At 37.9% G+C, this 16,672-nt stretch overlaps 1 protein-coding gene across 6 annotated transcripts in view; it reads left to right on the top strand.

The window, feature by feature from the left end:
• The window catches only part of DMD (dystrophin), a 1,925,924-nt gene that overhangs the window by 1,675,352 nt on the left and 233,900 nt on the right, over nt 1-16,672 (top strand). For all 6 annotated transcript variants that reach the window (XM_036747778.1, XM_036747779.1, XM_036747772.1 and 3 more), the window contains one exon: nt 5,554-5,632. In XM_036747778.1, the coding sequence (XP_036603673.1) occupies nt 5,554-5,632 (79 nt within the window). The remainder of the gene's footprint in view (nt 1-5,553; nt 5,633-16,672) is intronic.

Genomic DNA, 16,672 nt, shown 5'->3' with positions numbered 1-16,672 from the left:
TCTGAGAGCATCCTGCTCACCATTTCCTATAGTACAATAGTGTTCCATCGTAATCACATACCACAACTTGTTCAGCCATTCCCCAACTGATAGCCATCCCTTCAACTACCAATTTTTCCCCCAGAAAAGAACTGCTATAAATATTTTTGTACATATAGGTCCCTTTCCTTTTTGTTTTTTTTTTTTAAATCTCTTTTGGGATTCAGATCTAGTAGTGGTTTTGCTAGGTCAAAGGATATGCATGGTTTTATAGCCCTTTGGGCGTAGTTCCAAATTGCTCTACAGAATGGTTGAATCAGTTCACAACTCCACCAACAATGCATTAATGTCCCGTTTTTCCCACATCCCTTCCAACATTTGTCATTTATCTTTTCTGTCCTTTTAATCAATCTAATAGGTATGAGGTAATAACTCAGAATTATTTTAATTTGCATTTCTAAGTGCTCTGCTTTTTATTCATGACTTCAATCATGATGCTGCTTCTGTGGTGACAAATCTCTGCCTCTAGTTCCAAACTTTCACCTAAGAGCCAGTCCTGAAGCTTTAGCTCCCTGTAAGACATCTGCATGTAGGTGTCCTGCTGTCATTCCTGTGAACTCAGAATAGACAAAATTGAACTCTTAATTTTCATTCTTTCCTTGCCCCTTCTCAACTTCCCTATTTCTGTCAGTAGGGCCACTATCCTCCTAGAATACCACTTATTCGTTTGATTCAGCAGGTTTATTAAGTACTGTTCCTCACCCAAGACACTCCATTTACTGACCCTGGGCGCTTTCACTATCTGGCTGCCATGCCTGGGATGCTCCTCATCTCCACCTCCTGATTTCCCTGACTTTGTTCAAGTTCCTGCTAAAATCCTACCTTCTACAGGAAGCTTTTTCTGATCCCCCTTAATGCTAAGACCTTCTGTCTGTGGATTATCTCTAGTTTATCCTGCATACATCTCGTTTGTACATAGTTGTATGTATGTTGTCTCCTCCACTAGACAAGGAGCTACTTGAGAGCAGGGTTTTGTTTTGTTTGGTGTTTTTAGCCTTTCTTTGTATCCTCAGTGCTTAACATAGTGCCTGGCTTATAGTAGTCTCTTAATAAGTAAGAGGTTTATTAATAGATTAATAAATTAAATTTATAATTAACTATTGATAAATTAATAAATAAGTAGCCTCTGAAAAAGGCTTGTGGCCTATCTACTATGTACAAAGCATTGGGCTAGATGCTAAGGAATAATAAGATATGGTCCCAGCCTTCTAGGAGCTTACAGTGGGAGTTGGGGCAGGAGAGGAAGGGAAGAAGAAGGGAATAAGCATTTATATATTACCTACTATGTGCTAGGCACTGTGCTAAGTGCTTTAAACATTTCATTTGATCCTTATGACAACCCTTCAACCCTGTAAGTGCTGTTACTATCCCCACTTTTCAGTTAAGGAAATCGAGACTAATAGAGGTTAAATGACACAAGATCACACAGCTAGTAAGTATCTGAGGCTGGATTTGAATTCAGGTCTTCCTGATGCCAGTCCCAGTACTCTATCTGCTAGATCCCTGTCTCCTTCCCTTTCTCATGGAATACAAGCTTCTAAAGGAGGCTCATCTTGCATTTCTTAGGACCCTTAGCACATTAATAGGTATAGGAATAAATCAAAGATCTGTGATTTGTCTTCAGTGGACAATTTCTGATGTAGGAAATCTCTCCCCTGTTTGTGATTTAATAGATAAAACCCAGGAAGGTTCCCGAGACTCAAAGAGTTTAAATGTCTTGAAAGTCACAGAGCTAATAAGTACCAGGAACATGATTTGAACTCTAGCCTTTCTGACTTCAATCCTAGCACTCTACATATTAGGCCATGCTATTTCTATAGCATAATAAGTATTCACTTATTTAATGAATGAATAAACAAAAGGTTGCCATTTGTCTCAGCAAGATAGTGATGGATGTACAATTTTGTTTTTGTCTTCTTTGCCCTGGAACCATAATCTTCAAGTTGGATAAAAAAATTAGCCAGCAAAGTCCTAAACTGAGAAACCTATTGCTTTAAATCCTAAAATTCCTTTGGTTTATATAGATACCTACTGAATAAAGTATTCTTTTTATGGCTAGCAATAGCCCATGTGGATCTTACATGCTTTAGGTTTTTTTTTTAATTTTAGGTCTATTAATGTATTTAATCATGTGTGCATTTGTTTGATTTCTATTCTACCTTATCCCTAAAGATAATTTTGTGACTAGAAATAACTTGTGTTTAATACCCTAGTTTTTAAAGACATTGTTTTCTTAATATTCCATTTTGAATATAGTGCATATTTTATTTAAATCCCACCCTCAAGCATTTTCCAAAGCAATTTGGGTCGAGAGAAATATAAATTTGATTTCTTCTCATTTGAAATACTTAACAAAATTGGGTATAGAATGAGGAAATTAAAAATTGATAGTGACTGCTAGTTCCAGTGATGTCTACCACTATACACTATGTTACTCAGTAATAGGATATTTATTTCTTAATCACCTTAGCTAGTTCTGGAGTCAAGAAGATCTGAACTCAAATCTGGCCTCAAATACTTACTGGGTGACCCTGAGCTTGTCACTTACCCGCTTCAGTTTCTCCAACTGTAAAATGGGATAATAGCACCTACCTCTCAGGGTTGTTATGAGAATAAAATAAGATTTTTATAAAGCATATAGCACAGCGCTTGGTATATAGTAGGTGCTTAATAAGTGTTTTTTTGTTTTTGTCCTTCCTTCTTTTCTTCTTTCCTCTACCAGGAATCCTTAAGTCAATAAAATGTTTCGAGGCAGAGAATGGTATGCTAGGTCCAAAGAAGTATTATTTCTGATTGGGATGATTAGAATATGTTTCTTGGAGAGGGTAGCTTTTGAATAGGAACTTAAAGGACAGATGGGGTTAAGAGTGGGAAGGATATTCCAGTTGTAGGAAACATGATCGAAGACCTGGAAGCACAAAAGTCCATGATATGTTCAGGAGATGACAGTAGTCTACTTTCTCTGGAGACCAGAGTATATGATAGGGAGTAATATGATGAAGGATGTTAAGATAGTTGGCACCTGAATGTAGAGGACCTTTCATTCAAAGGTAAGGGGTTAGGGATTAGAGCTTTATTGGATAGGTTTTGAGCATAATAGGATGTGTGGTCAGATCTATAGATAAGGATTAACCTTTATTTCATTTTAATTTAATTCATTGATTACTGTGTATTCTTTTCACTCTTCTGTAACATGGTGTTTTGTTGCCTCATTCTTCATCATCTGTAACCCTTACATTGGACTATAAAATATGTAAGGTCTTATCTTAAAGTTTCAAAGATATATAAATAGTTTTAGATTATATTTATTCTCTAAACAACTGGTTGAAAAGGGGGAAATTAAACTGACCAATTGTTTTATCTACTCAAAATCATAGAAGTGATTTTTTTTTCACAGAGTTGACAGATTTTCATTGAGTTTAATGGATTTATCCTTTGTCTTGGCATCATGTAATGTTTAGCACTGTAGCATACAACATTATGGCATACTACAGGAAGTTTCCTGTAAGTGTGGATGCCTCATGATCTACCATGTGTATGTTACAGTGGAAAGAGTATTGAGTCTAAGTTGGGAGGACTTGGGTTCAAGGCTCACCTCCAATAATTACGACCTTGACCAAGGGGAAGTTATCCAATCCCCTGGGTCTCATTTTCTTCATTTGTAAAAATGATGGAGTTGGACCAAATAATGATCAAATCTACATCAGTGATTGTATAATCCTTTAGATGCTTGTCCAACCCTACTGTAACAACAATGTTGCTTGCAGCCGCTATGGAGGTATAAGGCCAATAATACCAGCACACAGGAGGGCTGCTAGCACAGGTTCTTTGATCTGCTTTTCTAAGGAAAGCAACTTTAAGGGATTTACACTCTCACTTTAATTAAACATACATATATCATTAACTTAGTTCAGGAGAAAAAGTCAGCACCCTAAACAGAGAAAACACAAACTGAAATTATAAGCAGAAATTATAAACAGAGAAAATAAACACAAATCAACAGACAGGGCTTCTAACTGTCTGACCAAGACAATACATATATAGTTACCAGAGAGAGAAGCACCAACATCTGGGTTTTTCAAATCTAGGGGACTCCAACAGCTAACCAGAGTCTCCTCTGGTCAAATCACACAACACTCTTCCAGAGAGTGAGCCCCCAGGCAAAACCTCTCTCCTGAAATTCTGAGAGTTCTCAATTCTGAGTTCAATGACTATCCTCTGGGTATATATACCCTTTTTCAGGATCTGAGAGCTTCACACCTCCCCAGGGCCTCATGCCTCTTGAGGGCTTCACACCTCTGGTAACCTAATTAGCAAAAGAGTGTGGGCCTTCCTACAAACAAATGCAAGATTCAGTCAAAGACACTTGAGTGCCTTAGTGCTGAGAAGCACTCCAAAAGGAAAAACAGTAGAAAGTCCCAATTTGCTTGCCTTTGCACCTGCCCTCAGAGTCCAGGTCAGTTTCATATCAATTAAAGTATGAGTCCAGAGGGAGATTATATAAGAGAAGAAGAAAATGAAAGAGGAAAAGCTATCCCTGTAGCTACTCTTGCAATTTGATTGGAGGCCTAGAGTTGGCTTTCTTTAGGGTCCCTGAGAGTTTTCTTTCTCAGGAAGGTCAAAACCTGTGGACCAGATCTGAATGGACTGTGCCTCTTAGGAGTCCTCAGCACCATTTAGAGCAGCCCTATGGTAGTAGCTAAAGATTTTTGAAGCTTAAAGGGCTAAAGATGTTAGCTTTGTTAAGGAACAGGTGAAAGAACATACCAGCTTTCCTTGAAACTTCCTTCAGTTTTATTTTTCCAGGATGGAATTTAATGGGCTTGCAGATTAGTACTAAATGTATTTGATATACCTACTTACTAGAGAAAAGAAAGGGTCATTTAGAAAGGGTACACTAGCCAAGGTTAGCTCTCCCAGCTATCCCCCATGCACCCTCCATTGCAATTTGAAATGAGCAAATCTAAGAATCTTTCATTACAATTTAGACCTTGGTTCTACTCCACTGATAATATTATGCACTAACAACAACACACAAAGTTTAGGAAATAATTAAAGAAACTTAGCTGATTGAGTTTAAAGGACAAAAGGCATTATACATCTCAAGTTCTGTTTTTTTTACATGGCTTTGTGGTAATAAATAGAAAAAAAAAACTTAACCCAATCACTCACCTCAGTTTCATGAAAGATTTGGAATTTACAGCTTTTTTTTTCTAACAATGTTAATTGGTACAGTAGTTAATCTATGGAAAGCCAAAGAAGTGAGGGTATAACCTACCCACTTAAACAGTGGTGAGAGAGGAAAATCTTTTTGTTTTGGCCTTAGTTTGATAAAAAATGAGTCTCAAAGGCCATGTGCAGTAAGTGGATATTAAAACTCTGGGGTTATAAATGGTCACTGCAGTATTCTCAGCCTTCCAGACCCAAAAGATTTTACCAAAAGGGCAAAGTTATTTTAATTGCTCCTCATTATATATGATGAGAGAATAGTCATTTTTTTCCTCTTCCTCCCAGGTGTCCATTGATGAGCGCATCAGGCAGTTGCATGAAGCCCACAGGGACTTTGGCCCCACATCCCAGCACTTCCTTTCCAGTAAGTCATTTTTAGCTTTCATTACTTAACCTGTTCATTGCATCTTAGGACATAAAAATTAAGAGCTGTTTTATAGTCATCTGTGCCAACCACAGTGGAACAACAAATCATATTGAAATATAACTTGGTGGAGAAGCTCAGAACATTAGAAGAGGAAGACCAATTAGGTCATCATGTTCATTCTGCTACTAATGCATAATTGCCTCCTTTTATATAATCTCAAGTGTTTTGTGTATTCTTTTTTTTTTAATTTTTTATTCCTGCTTCAAGTGATTCACTCCACAAGACTTAATATAAAGGATTTAGTTTGGTGCATGCTTAGAAAAAAAAAGATGCGTATATACATATAAACATATATGTATACGTATATGTATGTGTGAACACATGTATGTGTGTGTACATACGTGTGTATGTATATGTATGTACACACAAATCTACCAGTCTATGTACAAGTGACTGTGGTGCTCCTCGCCTTACATTTTTAGCCAGAACCTACAACGTTGTCCTTTGCTAGCTTCATTTTTCTCCCATTATCATCCTCATTTACAATTTTTCCAGATTTTTTTTTCTTTTTGCATTGCCCTCCTATCATGAATTAAAAAGAAATCATTCCATGCAAAGGAAATCATCTTAAAAGATGTTTGGCAAACGGAAGATTTCTATTTCTGATTAGATTTTGGCTTTTAGTACATAAAGCTTCTGTGGGGTGGGGACTGTCTTTTTTATAGGTTAAAGGTCATAATTAGAGAGGCAGTGAAGCACAGTAGAGTTAGACTTGGAGTCAGGAAGGCTGGAATTTCAGTTCTACCTCTCACATTTATTAGCTGTGTGACCAAAGGCCAATCATTTAACCTCTCTTAGCCTGGGGCAGCCCTTTATGATTTATCTACTAAGGTATAGACTGATTGCCATCCGCAAGCATGGAGGAAATTCTCAGAGGTCTTTGATGTATTGACCGAGGTTATAGGTTAAATAGAAGATTTTTTAAGATCCTCTATTTGCCCATGACCAGTCCTACCAGGAAAGTATCATGGTGGTGTCCAACTATGAATAGTCACTTGCACCTGAAATAGTAATGAAAAACAGAGGAAAACAATGAATTCTCTGAGTGCTTTGTGGAATTTGGATCAAATTACAGGTAAATCCCATAATGACTATCTATCTCCAAGAGACTATACCTATTCTTTACATTGCTGGCATTTATTAAGAATTGCATCGAGCATTACTTGAAGTAGACCATTGCCCAGAACTTGAAAATTTCTTAGGAAATTTTCATTGTAAAGATATTTATTTGTTGCGGTGGAATTTGACCTATATTCCTTGATCGAAAGTTCCAGGATGTCTGGAGCTCTCAGATTCACCCTATGTTAGATGGGGCAAAGCTTCAAAAAGTTCTTATGATAAATATGTAGCCTAGTCTGCGTGAAGGACACTTCTACCCATGCATATGGTGCCATCATAAGTCTTAATCAGTGTTCAGTATCAGCCCTACACCAGGAGCTTGACCCCCAGCCAATGAGGAAATATTAAGTGTTGCCATGGCAAACTAGATTCCCAAAAGGAGGGAAAACATAACACCATAAATGGCTCTCCCAACCATCTTCTCAAGGGTGAGTATACTAGGAAAAACACACAGAGTAATGCCTACATCAAGGAAAGTTCTCCAAAATATAAAGGTATACCACAACTTCCTTAAACTCCAAAGACTCACATGAATCTGAGTTGCTATCTGAAAACAGCCAAGGAAAGTTCTCCAAAATATAACGGTATACCACAATTTCGTTAAACTCCAAAGACTCACATGAATCTAAGTTGCTTTCTGAAAACAGCCAAATCTGCTCACATCTTGGAGATCACAGGTTCACTGAAGTTTGTATGTAGGCATTTTAAGCCTTCTAATACCAATTATTATATGTGTGATTGATGTGACTCAAGGAAATAAAATGACATAGTTTGGGGGAATTGCAGATCTGTTCTTTTTTTTTTAAATCTCATTTTCTATTTAGTTTTTGAATACTTTGGATTTCTGTTTTTCATTTTCATTTCTCTGGAAGAGTCTGTTCAAAACTTCTTTTCTTTTCTCAGGGCTCCTCCTCCTATCTTTCTCCCTCCGAGGCCAACCCTTCCACACAAATTTATGATCCTATGCTCTCTTGACTTCCCCATTGAATTTTAAAGCATCCAACTCTTGTCTATCCTTAAAAAATCCTCTAAACCTTAACAACTCCTGAACTCCCACATTTCTAATCCCTTTTCAGCCAAACTCCTGAGAGGTGGGGGGAGAGGGGGAAGGAAGGGGGCAGGGCCTGTCTACATTTACTGCCTATACTTTCTCTCCTTTGAATCCTCAACTTTTTGTAATATGACTTCCAATCTCATCCATCATTCAACAGAAACTGCTTTCTCCAAAAGTATAAATAATATATTGGCCTTTTCTCAGTCTTTATCCTTCTTGATCTCTCCACAGCATTTTACACTTTTGACTCCCTCTTCCTGCTGCATTGCTTTCTCTTTTTTTAAGTTTTCTTTATATCTTCTCTCTTGGTTCTTCTACCTTCCTGACCACTCCTCAGTTTCTTTTACTTGTTCGTCATCCATAACAATGTGTGTACCCAAAGGCTCTGTCCTGAGGTCTCTCATTTCATGATCACATCAGCTCCCATGGATTTAGTTATTATTTCTACACAAATGAATCCCCACTAGCCCTAGGCTCATTCTTGAGTTCCAGTCACATCTCCAGCTGCCTAGTGGATATTTCAAACTAGACACCTCATATTCATTTCAAACTTACCATGTCGGAAAAAGAAATCATTATCATTTCCATCAAAACCCAACCTTCTTCCAGACTTTCCTGTTTCTGTCAAGGGCACCAAAATCTTCACCAAAATCTGTCAAGGGCACCTAGATTCATAACCTTAGTGTTAAATTTGGCACTCACTTTCCCTCACCCTATATATCTAATCAGTCTAGGCCTTGTCAGTTCTACTGCCAGAACATCTCTTGGGTCCAGCACTTTCTCTCTATTCACACGGCACCCACCCTAGTTCAGGTCCTCCTCACACCTCACCTGGACTTTTGCAACAGCCTTCTAATGGGTTTCCCTGACTCAAGTCTATTTTCACTCTGATCCAACCTATATACAACTGCCAAAGTTACTTTCCTAAAGTGCAGTTCAGACAACGTAACTCCCCTACTCAATATATACCAATGATACCTTGCTACTCTTAGGATCAAATATAAGGTTTTTTCTTTTACTTTTAAAATCCTTAACAGTTTTGTCCCAACCTGTGTTTCCAGTCTTATATGCATTTCTCCTCCTCCTCCTCCTCCTCCTCATTCTTCTTCTTCTTCTTCTTCTTCTTCTTCTTCTTCTTCTTCTTCTTCTTCTTCTTCTTCTTCTTCTTCTTCTTCTTCTTCTTCTTCTTCTTCTTCTTCTTCTATCTTGGTCTTCTTTGCCATCTTCTTCTTTGTCTTCGTTGTCATCTTCTTCAGTCTCCATCTTCGTCATCTTCATCGTCTTCTTTTTGTCTTCATCTTTTCCTTCTCTCTCTGTATCTCTCTGTCTCTCCGTCTCTCTCTGTGTCTGTCTGTCTGTCTCTCTCTCTCTCTCTCTCTCTCTCTCCCCACCAAACTACCCTAGGGGGCTATTTCTCATGCACAACATTCCATCTCCTATTTCTATGCCTTTGCCCTGGTTGTTCTTAATGCCTTAGAATTCACTCCCTCTTCACCTTTGCCTCCTATAATTCCTTGTTTCCTTCAAAATTGTGATTAAACTGTATATTTGTTTTGTTTTTAAAATTTTCTGGGCTTAAACACTAAAAAAAGATTGTTTCCATGCACACAGAACAGAAAAGAGTACTTTCTATAAAACTATGAATCTCCATTTCATACCTCTTGAAATTTAGAAGTATATGATAAATTCTTCACATCACTTTCAAGATTGCCTTGTGAAACTCTTCGACATGAAGCCTTTCTTGAGCCCCTCAACTGCTAGTAGTCTCCTCACAAAAAGAAAATCATATGTATTTTGTATATATTTATATGTACATATGTTGTTTCCTTTGATAAAATGTAAGTCCCTCAAAGACAGGGAAATTTTTTTGCCTTTGTATTTCTAGCACCTAGCAGAGTGCATGGATTAATTAAAAGATTAATAAATACTTGTTAATTAACTAATCAACTGATTTCCAGGTAGTCATATAGGTATAAAACACATGATAGTTCTACTTCCTTTTCCTCTATATACCTCTCAGCCTCAACCTATATACCTCTCATACATCTTACCTCTAACAACTTCCTTATTAGGCACTGCAATGGCTCCTCAAGGTCCTTATTCTTCCTATACACCATTAGACACTGTAACACATTGTTATCCATGTGTCCTCTTTTATGGAATTGCTACATATGAAAAGAGAGGAAACCTATGCCTGTTGTCCAGACCATGACAGGAAACTGACACAAAGCCAATACCATCCATAATTTCCATCAGTAGGCCTATATGTTTTTTCTGCCTGTGTACTAGAACAGCATTGTATGTGGACAAAAAAATGACAGTGTGTTATGTTGTATTCTGAAAATTGCTAAAACTTTCAAAGACCCTATGCTCCTCCCTATAGAAAATCCCATTTTTTAACAGTAATACTCTCCCAGGGCTGACACATGACTGCAAATCATAGATTACACGACCTTTAAAGAATCGAAATTATGGGTTGCCCATGATACGTGTACACGGATTGAAAGATACTACCATTGATGATGAATAAGCAAGAAAAGTTATAAAAGATGTAATTTGGGAAATATTTGGTGATGATGATGAAAATAATATATTGCTCTAATGTTTGCAAAGCACCTTACAAATATTTCTCATTTGATCCCCACAACAACTTTGGGAGGTAAATGCTAGTATCCCCATTTTACAAATAGAGAAATCGAAACAGGCAGAAATTGCAGTTAAGTGACTTGGTCAAGGTCATATAGCTAGATCTGAACTCAGGTCTTCCTGACTCCAGGTCTAGTGCAGCATCCATCACACCATCTAGCTGTATGACCAAGGAAAGAGATGAGTTAGCCTTGTAGCAAGGCCAAGGTCTTAACAGGACAGCCTGGAAGCTACATCGGTATGCACAGAGTGTGAAAAGGCCTAGAAGAACACCTCCAGGATGTTAGATAGAACTTCTATGGGACATTTAAGTGAGAGGGAATAGTCCCATCAATGAAATCATACATCAGTAAAAATATTAAAGTAATATATGTCTTATCCTCCTACTCAGGAAGGCAAGAAATGTATCTTATTTTGCCTTCTCCCCTCACATCTAGGGTAGTGTTCTGCATGGGCTCAATAAATGAGGGGTACAGGGCAGCGAGTAGAGCACCAGCCCTGGAGTCAGGAGAACCTTAGTTCAAATGTGGCCTCAGACACTCGACACACTTACTAGCTTGGCAAGTCACTTAACCCCAATTGCCCTGCCTTTCCCCCAAAATGAATAAATGAATGAATGAATGAATGAATGAATGAATGAATGAGGGGGAGGGAGTTGGTCTTAGCCGAATTCCAGCTGGATACTTCTTCACGCCCAACATATCCAAAAGAGAACTTGTTATGTTTCCCACCTCCTTATTCTGACTTTACTGTTTCTGGCAACGGCATCACTATTCTCCCTGTTATCCATGCACAAAACCTTAGTTTTATTTATGCTTCCTCCTTCTACTCCTCCCATAGGCAACTAGTTATAAATTTCTATAGTGTTTACCTAGCTACTACCCACCTGGATTACTCTAACAACCTCATAGTCTGGTCTCTCCACCTCTAGTTTCCCTCTGCTCCAACATGTTCTCAAGATTTTCAGGTTTCCTCCATAAACAATGATTTGTTCATATCTCTTCTCTGCTGAAAACTCTTCAGTAGCACCTTATCTACCAAATAAAGTACAAAAGTCCTATCATACAAGGCATTCCACACTCTGTAGCCTCCCCCGCACTATTCCACTCAATGTGTTCTAAATTACTGCCAGACTCCATCACTTTCTGTCACTTGTATACATCCAGCACTTATCTATCTCTGGTTTTTTGTTCAGTTTAATTTTATTTTCAGTTCTGAATTTTCTTCCTCCCACTTCCCTTCCCCTCCCCACCGAGAAGACAAGAAAAACAAAACCCATTACACACATGTAGAATCAAGCAGAACAAATCCCTTCTTAGCCATGTCACAAAAACAGACAAACAAAAAAGCTTCGGTCTATACTCTGAGTCCGTCGCCTCTCTGTCTGGAGGTGGACAGCATATTTCATCATGAGTCTTTATCTCCGTGTCCTTTCATATTGCACTCGAAATCTAGAATTTCTCTTCGTAGCTCCTCTGTAGTCTTTGTACATCTTGAATCCTTCCCATCCTCTAGAACAGCTCAAATCTAAGACTTCCCGGATCTGCCCAGTGAGACATCTTCTTCTTTGGACCTTCCCAACACCCAGTGCTTTTCATGTAGTTGGCATTCAGTAAATGGTTATTGAATGAATACTTTCCAGAACAGAGAACAGGCTTTTTTCTCCCAATATCTCACGAAATATTTAATAACTTCTAGCATTCTCTAGAGCAGAATTCCTCATAATGAGAAATTTGCTATGCTTTATGGATTCTCAGATGCAGACATTCCTGATGAGAGGGTGGCACTATAAATTAAATAGAATAAGCAATAAGATCATTCATTTGCATTCAATAAATATTTTTTAATCATCTACTGAGTACAAGGCTTCCTTCTAGACAAAAGTGAAACATTCTCTGCCTTCTATTAGTTTATATTCTATCAGGAAGATGCAACATGCATATACAAAAGTAAAAATAGGATTAGCTAAGTGAATGAGTATGAACAGTTTGGGAGGAGGGGACTCAAAGAAGGCTTTGTTTAGGAGGTGACCTGAGTTGAGACTTTAAGGAAACTAGGATTCTGAGTGGCAAAAGTAAGGAGGAAGTGCTTTATAGGCATGGGAGAGAGCCTCTGAATGAAAATTGGATAAGAAACATTGAGTTTGGCAGTTTCTTGAGGAAGGGGAAGACCTGAGTATATTTGTTGGCAGCAGGCAGGATTACAGAATCACAGATCTAAAAGCAGTCAGTGAATGAGGAGATTTTGAATATGAGAGAGGGGTGGAAATACGGAAGGAAGAAGACAAAGCACTTTCAAAAGATGAAAATAGGACTAAGGGTGCAAGTAGAGGATGCCACCTTATCGTGAACAATGACTGCCATTTCTTCCTTAAACACAAGAACTAAGGAGGAGAGAATGGGGGGAAGGGTCTGAGACATACTATATAGCAGGGAAGAATAGGAAGCTTGTAGCAGATAACCTTTGTTTTATTCAGTAAGATAAGAAATGAATTCTTCCAGTGAGAGAGAGGGGCTAGGGAACAGTTTTAGGTAGCTTAAGAAAGATAAGATTGACCACCGAAGGAATTGTTATAGAGAGTCAAATAGCCCTGATGACCCAGGTGACATTCAATGACACAAATATATAGTTGAACCAGTCAGCAAGGTTGAATGCCTTTCTCCAGCAGGATTAAGCAGTGTGCTAATAAAAACAAAGAATTAGAACTGTGAGTAAAACAGGGTTTGGGTTGGCAAATTTGAGAGACACTATGACATTGAGTCAAAGAATGGCAAAGCATAGGGTGATGGCTGTAAAGAGAGGAAAATGGAACTAGATTGGGCTTGATGGCCTGGGAGAAGAGACAATGTGGAGAGACTGGATGTAATGGGGAAGACTGAATCCGTTGCTGTCTTTGTTGGAAAACAGTGATGTCCTGGGCCATGTGCAGGCTGGCCCCAAATGCAAGATTCAGATCTGGAAAGATTGAGTCAGTGAGGTAAATAGTGATTTTAAGCCCCCTTTATTAAATATAAACAAACACTGAGTGAAGATATGTAGACATTCAGCAGGCATATACAGGTGCAGCTCTCCAAACCCTTGCCCAAGGGAGTATAGCCAAGTCAATAATAGCACCCCATCAAAGAATCAGCAAATTCAGATCCAAAGAGTTACCTTTTCTTCTTGATACTGGTTTTTAGAGCTCCTCCCAAAGTGGGCCTTAGTGCATTCAGCCCATTCCTGTTCCAAATCCCCATGACTAAAGGGTACACATGTGATTTAAATCATTAACTACATGCAACCTTGAAAGGCCCCTCAGGGCTCAAAGCCTAAGCAGAACAAATAAGACCTAAGACAGTTCACCATCTCAGTCCTGTCACTGCCACACTAGTACTAAAACTGTATATTATACTCAGGAATAAATGTCCCAGACCACCATTCTAAGCTAACAAATAAACCACCCAAAGAGAACATTATATAAAACATATGCTAATCAAAGAAAAGGGAAAAAAGCAGTTGTAGTCAAAAATTACAACCACCTTCCCAAACTTGGAACGTCCATGCCATGATGTCACCAGATTAGAAATGATGATCACTAGTTAAAAAGATCACAATGGAGCCCAAGGTCAATTGAAAATGCCCCAAGGTGGAACCAAGCAGCAACTGAAAGCTGGCCACCAGAATCAGTACTCAAAGGATGTGTCCTCCATGTAACATGTAACATCTGCAAAAATATATTTGGATGGACTAAAGACTTTAAAGAAGCTAAAGAGTTTATAAGCAGCTTGCTCGCCATCTGCCCCAGGCCTAAGATAACATCTTCCCTCTGCTAGCTCTGCTTCTCATTTCCTGTTCCAGAGTCCCTCCGCTACCATCTCTCCCTCATAGAGACACCCACCTCTAGGTGAGTGAAACCAAAATTTTTAGCCAAGACTATAATGATCTCCAAGGTTTTCCAAGGGTGGCATTGACCACCCTCTGGCTTTTACCCTTGGTCTAGGCAGAAGGATGAGTTGGGCCAGTAGTGAGATTCAAATAAATTAACAATCAGTTCTCCACAGAACCAAGCTGTGATGCACACAGGCCCCTCCCCTGCTAACAACTGGTTTGCCAAACTCAACCTGTACTTAGGTACTGGTCCTACCAAACCGGTGCAAACCAGCCAAATCCCACCACTGAGTTGGGCTTGACAGAAGCCCATCAGTGGATCAGGTGACTCCACCCCCTTCATCATTTCTTATAGTCCAGTAGTATTGCATCACATTTATAGACCATAACTTGTTCAACCATTCCCCCATTGATGGACATCCTTTCATTTTCCAGGGCTTTGCCACTATAAAAAGAACTGCTATATTTTTGTATGTATGAGTCCTTTTCCTCTTTCTTTGATATGTGTGGGGCAGTCATAGTTCCAGTATTTCTGAGTCAAAAGGTATACACAGTTTAGAACTGTACCTTTTGAGCATAGTTCCAAATTGTTTTCGAAAATGACTGGACTAGTTCACAGCTCCACCCACAGTACATTAGTGTATCTGTTTTCCCACAACCTCTGAAGCATTTGTCCTTTACCTTTTCTGTTATCTTAGCCATCTTAATGTATGATGGTACATCAGAGTTGTTTTAGTTTGTATTTCTCTAATTATTAGTGATTTAGAGAATTTTTTTTTCTTATGGCAATAGACAGCTTTGATTTTTTCCTTTGAAAACTGCCTGTTCATATCCTTTGCCCATTTACCATTTGGGGAATGGCTCTTATCTTTATATATTTTAGAAATGAGATCTTTACCAAATAAACTTGGTGAAAAGATTTTTTTTCCCAGTTTCCTGCTTTTCTTTTCATTTTAGCTGCATTGGTTTTGTTTGTACAAAAACCTTTAAGTGCTATGTGATCAAAATTATCCATTTTACCTCCCATAAACCTTTTGATCTCTTGTTTGGTCATAAAATCTTCCCCTATCTTAAGATATCACAGATAATTTCTTCCTTTTGCAGCTAATTGGCTTATTTTCAACTTATCTTGGTATTCAATGTGAAATGTTGGTCTATATCTAGTTTTTGCCAGACTACTTTCCAGTTTTCCCAACAGTTTTTGTGAAATAGTAAGTTCTTTTCCCAATAGCAGAGCTGTTTAGACTAATCAAACACTAGGTAACTGTGCTCATTTGCTTCTGTATATTCATCTAATCTATTCCATCGATCAGCCTAGCTATTGCTTTCCCAATACCAAATAACTTTTATGATTACAGGTTTGTCACATAGTTTGTTACTTGGTACAGCTAGTCCCCTTTCCTTGTCCTTTTAGTTTTCAGTGATTCTCTTAAAATTCTTAACCTTTTTTTTCCTCCAGATGAATTTTGTTTTGTTTTGTTTTTTAGCTTTATAAGGTAATTCTTTAGTATTTTGGTATGGCACTAAATAAGTAAATTAATTAGATAGTGTTGTCATTTTATTATATTGACTCAACCTCCAGTTAACTGGAGGTTGCAATTAGTATTTCTCCAATTGTTTAGATTATCTTTATTTGCATGAAAAGTGTTTTGTAATTGTGTTCATATAATCCCTGGGTTTGTCTTGTAAGGTAGAATCTCAAGTATTTTATAATGTCTAGACTTATTTTAAATTGAATTTCTCTTTCCTGCTGGATTTTGTTGGTAATACACAGAAATATTAATGATTTGTGTGTGTTTATTTTATATTCTGCAACTCTGCTAAGTAATTGTTTCAATTAGTTTTTTAGTTGACTCTCTAGGGTTCTTTAGGTAAACCATCATATTATCTGCAAAAAGTGATAGTTTTGTTTCCTTATTGCCTGTTGCTTATTTCTGCAATTTCTTTTTCTCATCTTATTGCTACAACTAGCATTTCTAGGATAATAAATAGTAGTGATAATAGACATCTTTTCTTCACTACTGATCTTACTGGAAAAGCTTCTAGCTTTTCCCTATCGTAAATAATGCTTATTCTTGGTTTTAGATAGATAATACTTATCATTTTAAGGAAATTTCCACTTATTCCTGTGCTTTCTAGTATTTCTAACATGTATGGACATTATATTTTTGTCAAAAGATTTTTCTACATCTACTGAAATAATCATGTGATTTGGGCTGTCTTTTTTATTCATATGGTCAATTTCACTTCTAGTTTTCCTAATATGGAACCAGCCTTGCCTTCCTAGAATA

This window comes from Trichosurus vulpecula, chromosome 2, assembly GCF_011100635.1.
Source record: "Trichosurus vulpecula isolate mTriVul1 chromosome 2, mTriVul1.pri, whole genome shotgun sequence".
In the NCBI taxonomy this organism is placed as follows: Eukaryota; Metazoa; Chordata; class Mammalia; order Diprotodontia; family Phalangeridae; genus Trichosurus; species Trichosurus vulpecula.
The sequence above is the reverse complement of the archived record's forward strand: the minus strand, read 5'-3'. Positions and strand labels throughout refer to the sequence as shown.